The sequence below is a fragment of the Corythoichthys intestinalis genome, chromosome 19 (genome assembly GCF_030265065.1).
Source record: "Corythoichthys intestinalis isolate RoL2023-P3 chromosome 19, ASM3026506v1, whole genome shotgun sequence".
NCBI lineage: Eukaryota > Metazoa > Chordata > Actinopteri > Syngnathiformes > Syngnathidae > Corythoichthys > Corythoichthys intestinalis.
The window spans coordinates 5,498,913-5,515,442 of record NC_080413.1 but is presented as its reverse complement, the minus strand read 5'-3'; the positions used below and the strand labels follow the sequence as shown (position 1 = coordinate 5,515,442).

At 40.8% G+C, this 16,530-nt stretch overlaps 2 protein-coding genes across 3 annotated transcripts in view; both read right to left on the bottom strand.

The window, feature by feature from the left end:
* Positions 1 to 2,806: 2,806 nt before the first annotated feature.
* Positions 2,807 to 13,174, bottom strand: lin9 (lin-9 DREAM MuvB core complex component). Of its 2 annotated transcripts, none has more exons than XM_057823022.1 (15): positions 13,098 to 13,174; positions 12,348 to 12,380; positions 11,854 to 11,942; positions 11,673 to 11,777; positions 11,454 to 11,584; positions 9,999 to 10,124; positions 9,763 to 9,920; positions 9,460 to 9,593; positions 9,201 to 9,329; positions 9,014 to 9,115; positions 7,682 to 7,762; positions 7,483 to 7,608; positions 7,191 to 7,373; positions 7,021 to 7,118; positions 2,807 to 3,419 (listed from the first exon to the last, which is right to left on the bottom strand). In XM_057823022.1, the coding sequence occupies exons 1-15, from the start codon at positions 13,126 to 13,128 to the stop codon at positions 3,314 to 3,316; spliced, it is 1,632 nt and encodes a 543-aa protein (XP_057679005.1). In that variant the 5' UTR covers positions 13,129 to 13,174; the 3' UTR covers positions 2,807 to 3,313. The 2 variants fall into 2 exon arrangements, with proteins under 2 accessions (XP_057679005.1, XP_057679006.1); XM_057823023.1 differs by lacking the exon at positions 13,098 to 13,174 and adding an exon at positions 12,733 to 13,074 and having other exon boundaries at positions 2,808 to 3,419.
* A 2,064-nt stretch (positions 13,175 to 15,238) lies between these two features.
* The window catches only part of LOC130908015 (poly [ADP-ribose] polymerase 1-like), a 32,829-nt gene continuing 31,537 nt past the window's right edge, over positions 15,239 to 16,530 (bottom strand). The window contains exons 20-21 of the mRNA XM_057823604.1: positions 15,937 to 16,051; positions 15,239 to 15,847 (exon numbers count right to left, since the gene is read on the bottom strand). Of these exons, the coding sequence (XP_057679587.1) occupies positions 15,766 to 15,847; positions 15,937 to 16,051 (197 nt within the window). The 3' untranslated portion in view covers positions 15,239 to 15,765. The remainder of the gene's footprint in view (positions 15,848 to 15,936; positions 16,052 to 16,530) is intronic.

Sequence of the window (16,530 nt, the reverse complement as noted above, 5' to 3'; positions counted from 1 at the left end):
CAAATCCTGCACTGCCAGACGTGTCCTCCTGCTGAAGCCAGTACACGTCCAGGCCCGTCTGCGGTTCGCTAGAGAGCATTTGGATGATTGACTGGGAGAATGTGTTATGGTCAGATGAAACCAAAATAGAACTTTAGAGTAAAAACACAGGTTCTAGTGTTTGGAGGAGAAAGAATACTGAATTGCATCCGAAGAACACCATACCCACTGTGAAGCAGAGGGGTGGAAACATCACTGTGAAGCAGAGGGGTGGAAACATCATGCTTTGGGGCTGTTTTTCTGCAAAGGGACCAGGACGACTGATCTGTGTAAATGAAAGAATGAATGGGGCCATGTATCGAGAGATTTTGAGTGAAAATCTCCTTCCATCAGCAAGGGCATTGGAGATGAGACGTGGCTGGGTCTTTCAGCATGGCAATGATCTCAAACACACAACCAGAGCAACAAAGGAGTAGCTTCATAAGAAGCATTTCAAGGTCCTGGAGTGGCCTAGCCAGTCTCCAGATCTCAACCCCATAGAAAATCTGTGAAGAGAGTTGAAAGGCGGTGTTGCCCAACGACAGCCCCAAAAACATCAATGCTCTAGAGGAGATCTGCATGGAGGAATGGGTCAAAATAGCAGCAACAGTGTGTGAAAAGCTTGTGAAGACTTGCAGAAAACGCTTGGCCTCCGTTATTGCCAACAAAGGGTACATAACAAAGTATTGAGATGAACTTTTGGTATTGACCTAATACTTACTTTCCACCATGATTTGCAAATAAATTCTTTAAAAATCAAACAATGTGATTTTCTGATTTTCCACATTTTGTCTCCCATGGTTGAGGTTTACCTATGTTGACAATTACAGGCCTCTCTAATATTTTCAAGTGGGAGAACTTGCACAATTAGTGGTTGGCTAACTACTTATTTGCCCCACTGTATATAGAATTTTATAGGCCAGTGAGCTGCATGCCTTTGGTGAGGCTGTCAAAAGTGTCAAAGTAGTGATACTGCAATGTTATATCCAGATGATTGCAGAAGTATCGACAGTCAATTACAGTGCTACTTCAAAAGTAACCTTTGGGTACCTCACGAAACGCGATACAAATAATGAACTCATGATATGGCGAGACAATTATCGATACAGTGGTCCGATTGGATGTCTATGTCAAATGCAGGGAATTTACAGGTCACCCTCTGTTCATTTTAGAGCATTAACAGGACACTTCCTGTTGAGTTTGCATTACAGCCTATTCATTTGGGGAGATTCTCGGGTCAGTTTGTTTTGTAACCCAAAATCAACTGGTGACCCAGAAATGCCAAAAAAATAACAGGAAGCGACTGAAAATCAACAGCAAATGACCTGAAATACCCCAAAATTAAACTCATTGGTTGCCATCGACCACCTTAGGGAGGATGAATGTTGGTTCATTTGCCCCACCAAGTCAAAATTAATTTAGAGCTGTCAATGGCAGCCAATGAGCTAACATAGACACTAGAGGTGTGACAAAATATTGAAATGGTGATATATCGTCATACTTTGTATCCTAAAAGGTTACTGATATGGTCCTGCCAAGAATCGAGATATCGTTTTAAAAAGGGGTCAGTGTTTTTAAAAAGGGACCAACAAATTGCTACCAAAATCTTCCACCATAATAGTGTCTCAGGTAATTTTAAGGCGGCGCTCGACGCCCAATCCATTTAGACTGGGAACGTTCGTTCACTGGAAATAGGGCTGCAGCTATCGATTATTTTAGTAGCCGATTAATCGATGAACTATTTATTTCAAATAATCGAGTAATCTGATAAGGGACATAAAAAATTAAAATACCTGGGCTGAGCCTCACACAGTATACTGTATATAAAAAAAAAGGATCTATGTACAACACAGGTGTCAAACCGATTCCAGAAAGGGCCAAGTGGGTGCTGGATTTTGCCTGAACAAATGGTTCAGACATATATTCCCGCAAAAAATGGCTAAATATACCTGTAAACTAAATTACAAATGCTTTCAAAAAATCATTAGCTCAAACAAAAACTCAGCTTGTGTTGGTCTTAACAGGGAGCAGATGGATTCCGCCATGTGAATTAGGTAGACTAGAGGGCCGTGTATCCATCAAAATCAATGAAAATAATGCAAACACTTTTTTTAGCAACGTCGGCGTCGTTAGTAGCGACTGCCGGCTGCAGTAATTGTTTTTTTTTTTTTTTTTAAATTGCTTCTCCCTCTACGCATGTGACATCAGCGCGCTGTACCGCATTAAAAGTATTCCGGGCAAAATGTGATGCTTAGAGCCGTCAAAATTAAACAATTACTCGGGGTGAATAAAAATTACTCGGATCAGTTTTTAAACTCGAGTTAATCAAGTATTCGTTTCAGCTGCCTTTAAATGCAGATTAAGTGGCCGAAAATGATCAGGAAATGAACTGAAATGCCCCAAAATTAACTTATTGGCGGATGTCACAAATGTCTAAACTGTTTGAAGAGGGAGGGATGTTTGCTGCCACTCTCCCACATCAAATGGATTGGACATCTACTAGTGCTAACATCATTTGAATTATTGCTTTTCTGTTTAGTTGTAGAATATCGAAGATTGATTTCCTGACCCGTGTACCTATAATTGTTGCATTGCCATATCGTGAGATCATGGTTACCGTGAGCCTTGTATCGCAAACCATATCGTATCATGATATTCTTGATAGTAATGGAGTATATTTTGGCATTTTCCTTGTTAGTTTTTTGCTGCCATTGACTGCTTTAGAGGTCCCAAACATTTGAAGTGGGAATGAATGTTTGTTCGCTGCCAAGCCTTCCACTTCAAATGGATTGGACGTCTACTCGTGATAAACACATCCGTAAACACATCATTATCCAAAAACTACAATACTTAGCAATCTTGCCAACGATATGTTTAATACAAAAACACAAACATATATACATGGCGATTTTATATCTGGAACAGTCTAGGCGACAAATGCAGAAATGATTTTTTTTTTTTTCATTTTGAAAAAATACCAAAGTCTCTTTTTGAGTGCACAGAAAAATTACAAAAAAAAGCCAACAATAGGAATATTTTCATGGAAATTTACAATTATCTACAATTTTATTAAACATTTTTTTTAAACCTGCGCTCAGAGCAAAAGCTAACCGAGCAAAACGTGGGTTCTGTAATAAATAAATACATAGCAACTCTTTAACAAATGACGTTTGGCACAAGGAAGAGCCGACAATTTTTTTTTTGTGTGGCGGTCGTTTTCTCTAAGATAAAACGACGGTTCCGGGTGCGCTAACGGTGATCTCGTGCACTTGTGTTTGTGCGAGCACCTGCAAGCTCATACGGCGTTGGTGTTGTTGGCAGCAAACGCGTGTAAATTGCCCAGTTGGCTCAGGCCGCTCTGGATGTGCGCCACGTGGATCTCCACGCTGTTCTGGAAGCAACTAAAAGCAATAAAACATATAATAGGTTAGTTTAAAAAAAAAAAAAACAATATAGTAGTGTTTTTGTTCAAGATAACTTAAGAACGAATAAAGGGATTATGATCAAACTTGCAGAATTTGTTAGTAATTCTGTCATTCATTATTTGTTTATTTTTTTAAAGGGTACCACGGATAGAAAGACATGTAGTTCTTGACAGATAAATGTTAGGACGTGTTATTTGATGTTAAAACCCCTCTTGATGTTTTCGTGTTAATAAAATTTTAAATTAAAAAAAAAAAAAAACTAGTAGCTCGCGATTGTTGTCGACAACGCATGTCCACGCTGTCGTACTTCACAGTGTCACTCGTTAACTATGTAAGGTAAATTTAAATACACCACGTGTCAATGGCGAGTTTTAAATTAATAAGAGATCAAGCCAATGAGTGCATTTTGTTGGCTCCCAGCATCATAGTTTGTATATTGTGACTAAATATTGCCATCTAGTTCATTTGTTAAGCTAAACGAGTTGCTAAAATATTTGAATAGTTTGACCAAAGTCTAGTTTTATGTGTATTTTGCATATCTATTTTGATTGTGAATTTGTGAATACCAGTTCTCTTTTGATTGTTAACTGTGGGATAGGGCCTCATTAATACAGATTGAAGCACTTTTCTTTTTGTGAATTTTTTTTGAAAGATATGAATATTATTTTTGTTGTATTTTCACTATATGATAATTATGTTTGTTGTGAAGGAGTTGCCGAAGCTTATGCCAATATACCGGCATGGTCCGAGCTACGATTCTGAACGCCTGCGTCCACTCTCCTTTCTCTCTGCCTTACACCCCACTGTGGATTAAGGGTTAGGACAAAACGCACTCATAGGCTTGATCCCTAATTAATTTAAAACTACATACTTTTTATAACTCGTACTAAGATGTATCTTTTAAGAACTACATGTCCTTCTATCCGTGGTTCCCTTTAAAGAATACCTTACAGGCCACCCAACTAATTGGATGCCATTCACGGTGCTCGACGCCCAATCCAGTTCGACTGGAAGGGGTGAATGAACGTACTTTCTTCCCCTCTGTCCCAGTCAAAATGAATTGGACTGCGAGCACCGTCAATGCCACTGAGAGATGAGCCTTCAGAGCAAGTCCTGCCTGATTAAATGAATTAGACGTCTATCCATGTCAATGGCAGGCAATGAGTTAAACTCCATTAAATATTAACTTTCGAGTGTAACAACTCTGTATTTCTGGTTTTAATGTTTAGTTTTTAGTCACATTTTAATAACTATATTATTAATCATTAATATTTATATTTACAGGTAGTCCCCAGATTACGATGTACCCGATTTACATGATGGAGTCTCGTCCGCCATTGTCTCCAGTCTTTCTTCTGTCACATAAACAGCACCTTATTGTACCTCACCGTGTCTAATTTTTGACTTCATTTTATCAATATGACTGTTCTGCACTTTGGCATATAATGTTGACTTTTTCTTTTGTGCTGCATGCTTTAATTATGGTGGAGGAAGCGAAGAGCAGGTAGTACTTCCGCACGCAAGTAATAGCCCATGTAGAAGTCGCGCAGCCGAGTGAGAGAGAGCGGAAAAATGAGAGTTTTGCTTGCTGTCTAGCTAGGACTTAGCTCCAGGGTCTTGGCGAAGACAGTACAATGACGTATAATTAGGGCTGCAAGCAAGGATTATCGTCACAATAGATTAATCGGACGATTAATGAAACGATTAATCGGATAAGTCACTTTTTTCAATTACCTTCAAGTTTCCCTCAAAGTTGTTTTAGCCATGTTGTAAGTAAAAATGAACACAAAATGGATGACTATTCCCCTCAAAAATAATATTTTAATACAGCCTTCTAAACTGTAGTCTACAACTGTATCGATTATCAAATTTGTTGGCAACTAATTTATTAATTGATTAGTTGCTGCTGCCTTATTAAGAAGCTAATTAGACAGGAAGATGTCCGAAAATGTGCAAAAGTATGAATTGTTGTCTTCCAAAGTAAACGCTGAGTTTTGTTCATGTCCTACTTTGACTTAACAAAAATATAAGAAATCTGATTATATTTACAACTGAGAAGTTATATAATTTAGAAGAGCTTCTGGTGACCAAAATAGTTGTCGATTAATCGTTGCACCTCTATGTATAATCCATGTTTTTGGATACTTATTTTGATAGTTAGAGGGTTTTTAGGGGTGCAGACAGGGTTCTTTCAGACTTACGCGGAATTTCGGGTTATGTCACCAGCGTAGAAATTAGGGGTGTAACGGTAGACAAAAATCTCGGTTCGGTACGTACCTCGGTTTTGAGGTCACAGTTCGGTTCATTTTCGGTACAGTAAGAAAACAAAATGCAAAATATAAATGTGCTAGTTGTTTATTACACACTTTTGTGCTTTCAACAATAGGAACATTAGCCTATACAAAGCTAGAATTCTGCTCAAAAAGTAGCGGGTATTTAAAGATAATAATCCAACAACAATTTGCCTTTCAGACCCCGCGTATTGGTCAGCTTTCTTTCTGAAAGAAGAAAAAAGAAGTCCTGTGCTAAAGAGAAAAGCAATCCCAATGACAAAGATTTTAACATGTATTTTACAAATGAAATGCCTCAATGAATCATTTTTCTTATGAATGGTTTTCAAAAGCTTTATTGGTGGATTTTCTCAAGCGCCACACAGAAAATAATTAATTTAATTGTGTAAGCAGGATCTGTGTATTATTCTTATTATTTAATTACAGGTGTTTTAGCTCATTTCAATTTATTTAATTTAAATGGGCTATCATTTATTTTATTATGTGTTTATATTTTACAAATGTGATGTGGAATTCATTTATATTGTATATTTTATGGTGTATAACTTTAGTTCCTATGTGAATATTAGTTCCTACTTGTTTTGCTGTGGTAGGAGAGTTTTGTATTGAACACGGGGCCATGTTGGTTATTATTATAGCAGAGAAGACAGCAGTAAATCAACAAAGACAAGTCAACTGTGCCCCGATCTACCACTCGAGATCTGATGGACTCAAAAAGTGGGTTACGATTGCATATTAGTTTTAAAATCGACCAGATCCACCGTATTTTTATACGAGTGACTTCCGGTCTGCCTGATCCTAGCTAGTAGTATTGACGCAGGAGGGCCGCGTCTCGCGTCAAATAATAAACTCTGCCGTTCTTTTCGCATGCGTCGCGTTGAGCCGCTTCTGGGACGCGTCTAACACGCGGCCGCACTGCGACTGGTGTGCATTTGCTGATTGACTTTCACGCCCGCGTTTATCTGCGTTCTCGTGGCGGCCACGTTGTCGTGCCGTTGACGTTTCTGGGTTATACTGTCCTACCTTGTTGGTCCTAATTATAGTAGAGAAGACGGAGTAAATATAATCTACACAAAGAAACTGTAACCCGATCAACTCACAGCCTCGAAAAGTAAGGGTTACATTACGTCAGAAACTCGTTCGGTATGCCTCCGTTCCGAACCGAGCACCCCGTACTGAAACCGTTCAATACAGATACATCTACCGTTCCACTCTTAGTAGAAATGGAACGTGTTCGTAAGTGGAGGACTACCTGTATTTACAGAAGCTGTGAGGAAGAAATCTACCTGAGGTTGGAGGGATCGATGGACGCTTTTATGTCATTTAGCGACTCTGTTAGCGATTTGAACTCAAATGAATTCAGGTCTCCACCATCTGCCAGACACTGAAAAACAAGCACGTTCCCGTTCAAGAGATTTTCTGTCAATGCAACAAGCGAGCTGGGACAGACTCGCACCTTGATCTGGAGCAGCAGAGCCGTCAGGCTGGAGACGAGTTGCTTGAGGTTGCCGTTGGTCACGCTTTGCTGGCCGTCCTTTGACGAGTCGCTCAGCTGCACCATTTGCCGGGCTTCGTCCTCGCAGTGCTGCCGCAAGTCTGCCGGGTGGTCGGAGGGGAGAAGACCCAGGTCTGGAGAGAGCTGGGAATAGAAGCATTAAAAGGATGCATTTCAGGATTTCGTCGTATGATGAAATGGATGGAAACAAGTTGGTGGGTTTTTTTCAAAAGAAAAACATCTACTGACTCACCTCACAACAGAACTGCTTCACTTCATGCGAGACTTTTTTGAGATCTTTATTGAGTTGCTCCAGCTCGAGCACCGTTGTGGCGTAGCGCTTCTGGAAGTCCAGCTCAATGGGTAAAGCGTACGATTTCTGGAACAAGAAAAGCTACTTTAGCGTCTCACTCTACATTCACATTCCATTGTGGCAACTGCAAAGTTTTTACCATTTTTTCTGCTTCAGTGTTCATTTCTTTCAAGTGCTTGATGTGCTCTTTCTTGATCATCAGGATCTTGGACAACCTTGTCTGGTAATGGAGAAAGAAAAAGGATTTTGGGTTATAAGGAAGATTGTCTGGATTGCCAATCTCAATAAGGAAATCAACTGTGTTTTACTTCAAAGATTTCAGTTTTTTGTGTTAAAACTTAAAACAGCACCCTGGTAAACTTACCTCAAACACTAGTTCCATTAAGTGAAATTTAGGAATTTTTAGGACTTTTTTTGGATTGATTTCTGGTCACGCCCTGTTGGTTTCGTGGCATTTTTGGGTCATACACAGTTCATTGGCTGCCATTGACGGTGCTTGATGCCAATTCCATTTTGACAGGTAGACTGTACGAATATAACTGGTCAAAAAAATTAGTCCGTGAAGTAGTCCACAAGTCTCTGGTCTTACAGGGCCAATGTCAAAAGAAAAGCAAGTAATTCACCATATGCTCTATGAATGAGCTACAACTTGCCTGTCAGGCAGAACAACCAGGAATAGCGTACCTCACGAATGCTATTTTTAGACCGTGACGTCGCCAACATAACCCGGAAGTGTGTCAACATAGACACGCCCACGCATACAATCCATGTTATTACTGCTTGTTTTCTACCGGTAATTTTACAAAAAAGAACATGTCGAGTAAATACTGCTGCTATGGAACGGGCAGAAACGACTCTAGACATAACGACATATGAATGATGTTTTCTTCATACATTTCCCGAAGCCAAAAACTCGGAGGAAAAAATGTGAAGAATTGATCAACTTGTGCGGACATTCAAAAGATCAGTTTAACGCCAGCTACGTATGCAGTAAACATTTTGTTGGGGGGCATGGTCCTACAGAGTACAAAGAGGTAAGCTATTTTGATATTTTTATTTTATAGCGTGGCGTTTTGCCGTGCTGCTTCTGTCTTAGAATGAATGACCTGAAAAAAATTAAAATGGCATCTGACTGCCACTGTTGTTACATTTTCTGTTGTAAAAAACAACTTTAGCAAGGGGGAAGTGTAAATAAATTTTAGAATTAAGATTTGTCATTACTGAAAAAAATTAAAAGTGTTTGTTGGCTGTCACTGAGTAGCATTTGCGATCACTACACAAAAATAGCAATGTAAATGACCTCCAAGAACGGTCAGAGACGTAAGACAACCAGAGGATATAATATAGAAGAAAGACAGGGCATATGGTGATAGATTGTCGAAACAGGAGAATGTCATTGTCAGTGGCGTAAGGCAATGCACACAAATAAATAAATAGAGTTTGAGACCCTTGCTTAAAAACATGTGCTTACCACTTGGACCAGGAACTTGACAGGAAATCCTCCAAGGGTTTCTCCGTCTGCACCGGGTAGCTTAGTCCGCCATGGTGACTGATTGATAAGTGGGTCATGGTCCTGTGAAGGTAAAGGAAAAAAAAAGTGGACGTGATTCTTTTGACGTACAATTATGTTTTTTTTTGTCACTGTGATGTGAAAGTACCATCAGGACGGGAGTGGTCGCGGACGGATAGGGACCTCGAGGTGGAGTCAAGAGATTTTGCATGTAGCGCGTCATCCGGTGTTTTTGAGCAAAAGCTGAAATGGGCATCGTGTCATTGGGCTCATTGCTCTGAAACAATAGTGGTTTAAGAAAAAAAAAACATTCACAGTCATTGAAGGAGATGGATGTTTAATCAATTTTGACTAGGAGTTAAAATTTAAAAACATTTTGGAGCTAGCGTATGAATTTCGGAACATACAAGAACTTCGTAGTCAGGCACGTTGTGAGTTCCAAGGCCGCTGCGGTCAAAGGTGACGCGGTACGTGGCGGCGCTGGTGTCCACTGCGTCGATCTGCCCGGTGAACAAGCCGTCGTGAACGCCTCGTAGTCGAGCTGTCGAAACGCACAATTTGTGAAATCAATATGTATAGAAGAGGTGGGCAATCTGGCATAAGAAAAAAAGTCACGACCTTTTTTCATATCATTCCATCTGGATTATTTTCAACGTAAAGTAATTTTCTAATCTTAACTGGAGCACTTGAATGTGTTGTGTCATTGTTACCAGTGACTTTGGTTCCTATGATAAGAGGAAGCGGAATCTCCTCAGGAAGATCTTTGCAGTTGGACACGTCCGACAACTTCCTGTGCTGTAGCAGACGCATTTTTTGTCTCTTCTGCTTCAGAGCCGTCCGCTCCTCAGCGAAGAACGCCGACGAGCACCTGGACAAAAACAGTTCTTCGGTTCTTTGACTGCAAAGTTAAAACGGTTCAAATTAATTACAAACTCAGCTCACTTACCGTCTGGGTTTTCCCATCAGTCTCCGAATGGTCCCCCATTCCACACGCGTTAACTTCCTGGTTTTCAAGTTTGGGAACGACTCCTTCAGACACAGGCAAAATTCATTGTCGCCCTCAAAGAGAGGCCTGCGAGACAAAAAAAAAAGAAGAAAGGAAATTGGTATAAAAACCGCTTTTTTCCCATATAAAAGGCACCCCACAAAATGGTGCTCATGCTTTGTGTATTGGGCGTGTGACAATATATCGAAAAGGTGCTATATAACAACTTTGTAGCCCAAAAGGCTATCGATATACTCCCACCAAGAATCGATACATACGGAGCTCCAGGCATGACATGAATGATAGAAAATTACCTTGTGTGCAAATTGTTTGTGTGAATGAACTTGTACCCTTGTGCGCAGGCGAGCTTGTACACTGCGCGCAAGAACGGGTTAGCATGTTGCGCGGGCGAGCCAGCGGGCGGGAGGGCTAGCACGGCGTCCGTGCTGGCGAACGATCAGGCGGGCTAGCACATCGCGCGGGCGACACAGCGAGCAGGAGGGCTAGGACGTCGCGCGGGCGACACAGCGAGCGAGCGGGAGGGAGGGCTAGCATGGCGGGCGGGCAGGCGGGCCGGCCGGTTAGCGGGTGGGAGGGCTAGCACGTCGCGCGGGCGAGCCAGTGAGCGGCGGGTGACTAGCACGGCACGTCCGCGAGCAGGAAGGAGGGCTAACACAGCGCGCAAGCGATCCAGCGAGCAGGAGGGCAAGCACTCCGCTTGGGCGATCTAGCTAGCACGGCGCACGAGCTAGCCCAGGCCGTGGGCGAGCAGGCTAGCACAGCGCACGGTGTAGCACGGCGGGCAGGCGAACTATCACGGCGCACGGGCGATCCAGCTAGCACGGCGGGTGACTAGCACGGCACGTCCGCGAGCAGGAAGGAGGGCTAGCACGGCGCCCAAGCGATCCAGCGAGCAGGAGGGCAAGCACGCCGCTTGGGCGATCTAGCTAGCACGGTGCACGGGCTAGCAAAGCGGGCGGGCAAGCAGGCAGGCGGGCGGGAGGGCTAGCACGGTGCACAGGCGTGCCAGAGAGTGGGCGGGAGGGCTAGCATCGTAGGTAGCTAGCGAACTAGTACTCCGCGGTTTGAATGAGCTCGTATTTCAAAGAAACGAGCTACTACTTCATGCAAACGAGTGGGAGGGAGGGCAACGAATGAACAAATATTAATTCGCTGCCACCCTCCCAGTTCAAACAGATTGGACGTCTGCAAGTGATAAACTCATTCAGATTTACAGCAGAAGAATAAAAACAGCTTGTTTTTCTGTTTATTACCCGTGTAGCGATAATTGCTGTATCGCCATATCATAAGATCGTTATCGTGAGTCTTGTATCGCAAATCAAATCGGCTCGTGAAGTAAACATAAGTTCCCATCCCTAATTAAAATTACAACTAATATTGGTTTGTATAGTTGACCTGTCGATATTGGAGTAGAACCATTCATAGATGCACCACTTGTGAGCTTTGGGTAGCTTGAGGAGGTTTCTTAACCTCAACCCTATTCTCTGCGATGACTTCTTATCAGGCGTCACCACACTGGTAAATTTCTGCAAGAAACGGGAAAAAAAAAAAAAAAGACTATTTAATATTTTGTTACGATGAACACTTAATCATACATATTGTGTTTTTATAAACCTGCGGTGTAGTGTTAACCCTTTGGGTCCTTCGTGGTGACCTGGACGGAAGACGCTGGGGTGGATGGTCATCCTCGTACCGACTCCTCTTTGAGCCTCGAGGGGGCTGTGAGGGCAAAAATGGATGTTTATGAAGATAACTGCTCCTTATTTTTTAGCATGATGTGAACAAAACAACTTGCCGTTTCCATGGTGAGGGTGGACTGGCGTCCCCTGGTGTTGTGAGCTCTTGGGAAGTTCTTTTCATTTAGAGTGTTTGATAAACTCCCTTCTGTAAGGTTATTCAGAATTAATATCAAAAGCAGAGTAAATTTTCAGTTTAAGCATTACATTCACGCTCATCCAGTGGCTTTTGCTAGTATTTAACAACACATAGAAATGAAAAGGCGTTTTTTTTTTCATCCAATATCTTGATTATTAATGAAAAACTGAGCATATTACTCGATTGATTGTAAAATTATTCAAATACGTAATGTTGTTGCAACAGTCCAATCTTGTGTTACTAGCATCAATAAAATATTTACAAATAGTTTTAGGTCAATAGAAAATTCAAGTTTTCCCTTTTAACCTGATAAAATCCACACATTAACCTTCTTAGAATTCAATTTAAAAACGATGAGTAATGTTGTTTTGGGATAAAATGAATCTCAAATGCTAATTTTAAAAAGCCACATACCTTTTAAACTGACAAGTGCTTCTGCCGAGGAACCTAACACAGAGACGAGGAGGATAATGACACAGTTTTTAAACAATTCCAATAACAAAATTGTTGCTCTTTAAACAGCGAGCAGCCCGGTCTCCACCACTGAGGCCTATGCCGACAATCGAGCTGTCATGCACGGGTAATGTTACGGCCACAGCTGGGTGAACCACCGAGACGTTCAACTATATTGCAGTGTCAAAACAAGAAGAAATACTTCATTCTCAGCGTATACACAAGAGGTCGACTCAAGTCGATAGGCACTTAATAAACGACCGTAATCTCACTGTATCGATATTTATAACACGAAGATAATAAAATAGGAAACTTAAGAGCAGGACGAGTAGCGGAACAAGCTAACCTTGCTAAGCGTGAGTGTATTTATCCCACTATGAAGACCTTCCTAGAGTTCTTTTGTTATTAGCAGGTGCTATCAGGCGGCTAGGCTAACGTTATTTGTTTACCCAGTGGAAGTAAACCAAACTTGACAAACTCCCGTGTTAGCTTTCGTTAGCCGCTCATGCTAACAAGCTAGCCAAAGCGACTCCGGGGTTTGGAAAAGACCGGTGGTGGTGCCTCTAACTTGGTGTTAATTATCTTTTAAAAAACTTCGTTAAATAAATAGAGGAGGAAGCCACGGGGGCGTGAGCGGTGGGCGTTAACAGAGGGAATTCCGAGGGTAATAACAAAGCGAAACTCGTCGGAATTTCGCCTTGTTTTACTCACTCTCGTCCAACAGCTGGTCCATCTCCGCCATCTTGAATCAGCCGCGCCGCTTTTTCAAAGAGCTTGTCAAAATGCATTCTGGGTCGGGACGGTGCCCGGAGGTTCATTCGTCTACTTTTTATCTTTTTTTGTTTATTTTACGGCGAATAAAACACAACAATTGTGGTTATTTTTTGTTCATTTAAAATTACATTGCATTCTAATGACCTATTTTCAGCAATTAAATGCTCTATTTAGAATAAAAACAACAGTTACTCAGCGATAATAGTAAACACAAATCATCAAGCTAATGACCCAGTTTCACGTAATTGAACCTAAAATTATTTATTTTCTGCATTTTTGTTGATTTACACTTCATAATGACGGTAGAATGATTAATTTTCCACCAGATAGCGTTAACCTGACTATACACGTGTAATTCATGTAATAAAATATTACCCAGAGGTGGATAGAGTAGCCAAAAACTTACTCAAGTAAGAGTAGTGTTACTTTACATAACATTACTCAAATATAAGTCATCCAAAACTTTACTCAAGTACAAGTAAAAAAGTATTCGTTGAAAAGAATACCTTAATTTTCGAACTATAAATCGCCACCCACCAAATTTGACACGAAAACGGCATGTTCATAGATAAGCCGCACTAGAGTATAAGCCGCAGCTGTCCTCACTGCATTATGGGATAGTTACACCAAAAGATATGAAACGATAACACTTAATTTGACAGCGGCATCATAAGACTGTCATAAAAGCAAATGAACCATCATGAAGCTTTGCAGATGAATAGAATTGTTTCAAGAAGCTTCATTTGGCCATCACTGCTCCCAGTCAAGCTCTGCTGCCACCTGCTGTCAACACTGTTGTCGTCCAACAAGCCTCTTAGCATGCATTGCAGCACTGCAGATGTAAATAATCAAAATTCATGTTCTGTGCTAATTTTTTCATTTACTGTTCCAGTTGTTTCATTAATTGCTAGTTATGGTGTTTATTAACACTTTATTTGACAGTGGTGCCAAAAGACTGTCATGAGACCTTAATAATTATGACATGACACTGCCATGAGAATGAATGAATCCTTATTACAATCATTTTGTGTCATCTGGCAAATGATCTCACTTTTGAATGGATGTAAAAGATCTGAGCTGGATATACCGTAAATGGAGTTAGAGACATCATTTGCCGGGCAACACTTAATGATATTTGTCATAAGCATTCATTTATACCCATGATCGTGTCATGTCATAATAATGATGGTCTTATGGCAGTGTTACGACACCGCTGTCAAGTGTTGCCTATTAACCCAAATAAATCAACAAATGAGCCGCAGTGGACTAGAAACCACAGGATTCAAAATAAGGGAAAAAAGTAGCGGCTCATAGTCCGAAAATTACAGTACTCAAGTAATGACTAACACTGTGAGTAGCTGCTTACATTGTCTGATTTTTTTAGTTTTTTCTCTCTGCACAATTTCATCTTTATGAAGTATTATTAAAAAGAGGACACAAAAATCATCAAATTCAGACCAGAACAACACTATAAAACATCACCTGTCCAAAGAGTATGAGTTCCCTCTAGTGGAGAAAAAACATTGTTACCTCTGAGTCTGATTGGTATAATAGAGTCACGCATGCGGTGAAATTGGTGGAACTGAGACAGCCACTGTCGACATCTCAGGCAAAAATAAAGTCAGTATGTAGAATGAAGAGGGAAAAATGTAACGACTGTAGTGTAGCCTAAAGTAGCGGTGTAAGAGTATTGTTTCTTCACAAATCTACTCAAAACTATTGTGTGTTAAAACTACTCGAAGTAATTTTTTCTCAAAAAGTTACTCATGTTACAGAGTAAATGTAATGCATTACTACCAACCTCTGATATTAGCTTTATTAAAACTAAAAAAATAACCATTTTAAAAGTACTGTACATATATTTGTGGTAGAATTGAGCCAGATTAGCTCAGGATATACTTTTTGTTCCCCCTTAGTTTTCCTTAATAGTGTGCCAGATTAAAGACAGAAGGCACGAAAACCCGTTCAAATTGTTAGCCAAACATGCTAATTATTAATCTCATTGTGCAGTCTTTATTCAAAACTAAACATACATTCAATTTTCCATCTTTTATGTGTAGTCAACCTTATTAAAACGACATCCAGAACACAATATATTGCTGCTTAGGAAGAGTATTTATTTTTGCTACAGAAGAGGACAAAACAATGCAAATATATACATGTCAAGGAGTTGGAGTACAGTATTTTAAAATGTAACCAAGAATGCGCACGTTCAGTGTATTAAAGCAGTTGGTAGAAACATGGTCTTAACTTGATGGATTACACTGCCAACAGCAGCCAATAAGTGAAATGTTGTTATTTGGCTGTGTTATTTTCCCCGCTCTTAACCTAGCATACTAACAGTTGTCTTTTCAACGAGAAACTAAGTACCATTCAAGCTGAAAACCGGGATTTCCAGTGATATCGCAAGGCCCCGCTAACGGGATACCAAACAGTCGTCTTTCCAATGAGAAACTAACATTTAAGCTGAAAACCGTATTTCGAGTGATATCACAAGGCACCGCTAACGGGATACAAACCTGCTGATAAGTAGCATAAAGTGACCTAAGAACATATTGGAATCAAAGCGAAGCCCCTTGGATGACGGCGCTCCCGTTTCCGCCGCTCACCACAAAGACGTTTGATAGTTGAACTTAATCTTCAAGAGATACTTGAGGTTTATTTGGGCTACATCGTACACGATGTATCTGTGACGACGGTTAAGGAAAATAAATGATGGAATATTACGTTAATAACAATAAAGCAAATAAGGTTAGCGTGTGGTGTTAAAGGATACTCGTTGTACAGTAGACTTGTATCATCAATGTTGGTGTTGACGCCTTTTCCCAACGGCACTTGGACGCCATCTAATGTGGTGGTGGCGCTCAACTCGGGTGCGGTTCTACCCAAACCTGCCAGGAAAAATAAAACAAACCTCAATTGATGGCTTTTCCATGTGATATTTCGACACATTTCTTCAGACTTTTGTCTTTTCCTGTAATTTACAATGTTATTCTTGTAAATTTAGCATTAATTTGCAAATATATGAACATATATGTCAAGTATGAAATGCTGTAGCTTTGTATTAATGTTAGTGATGACAGAATGTGAAAATGAATTTCCCTATGGGACAATCAAGGCTAGCTACCTGGCTAATAGCCGTCTATCCAGCTAGCTACCTGGCTAATATCCGTCTTTCTAGCTACCTGGCTAATAGCCGTCCATCCATCTAGCTACCTGGCTAATAGCCGTCCATCCAGCTAGCTACCTGGCTAATAGCCGTCCATCCAGCTAGCTACCTGGCTAATAGCCGTCCATCCATCTAGCTACCTGGCTGATAGCCGTCCATCCAGCTAGCTACCTGGCTAATAGCCGTCCATCCAGCTACCTA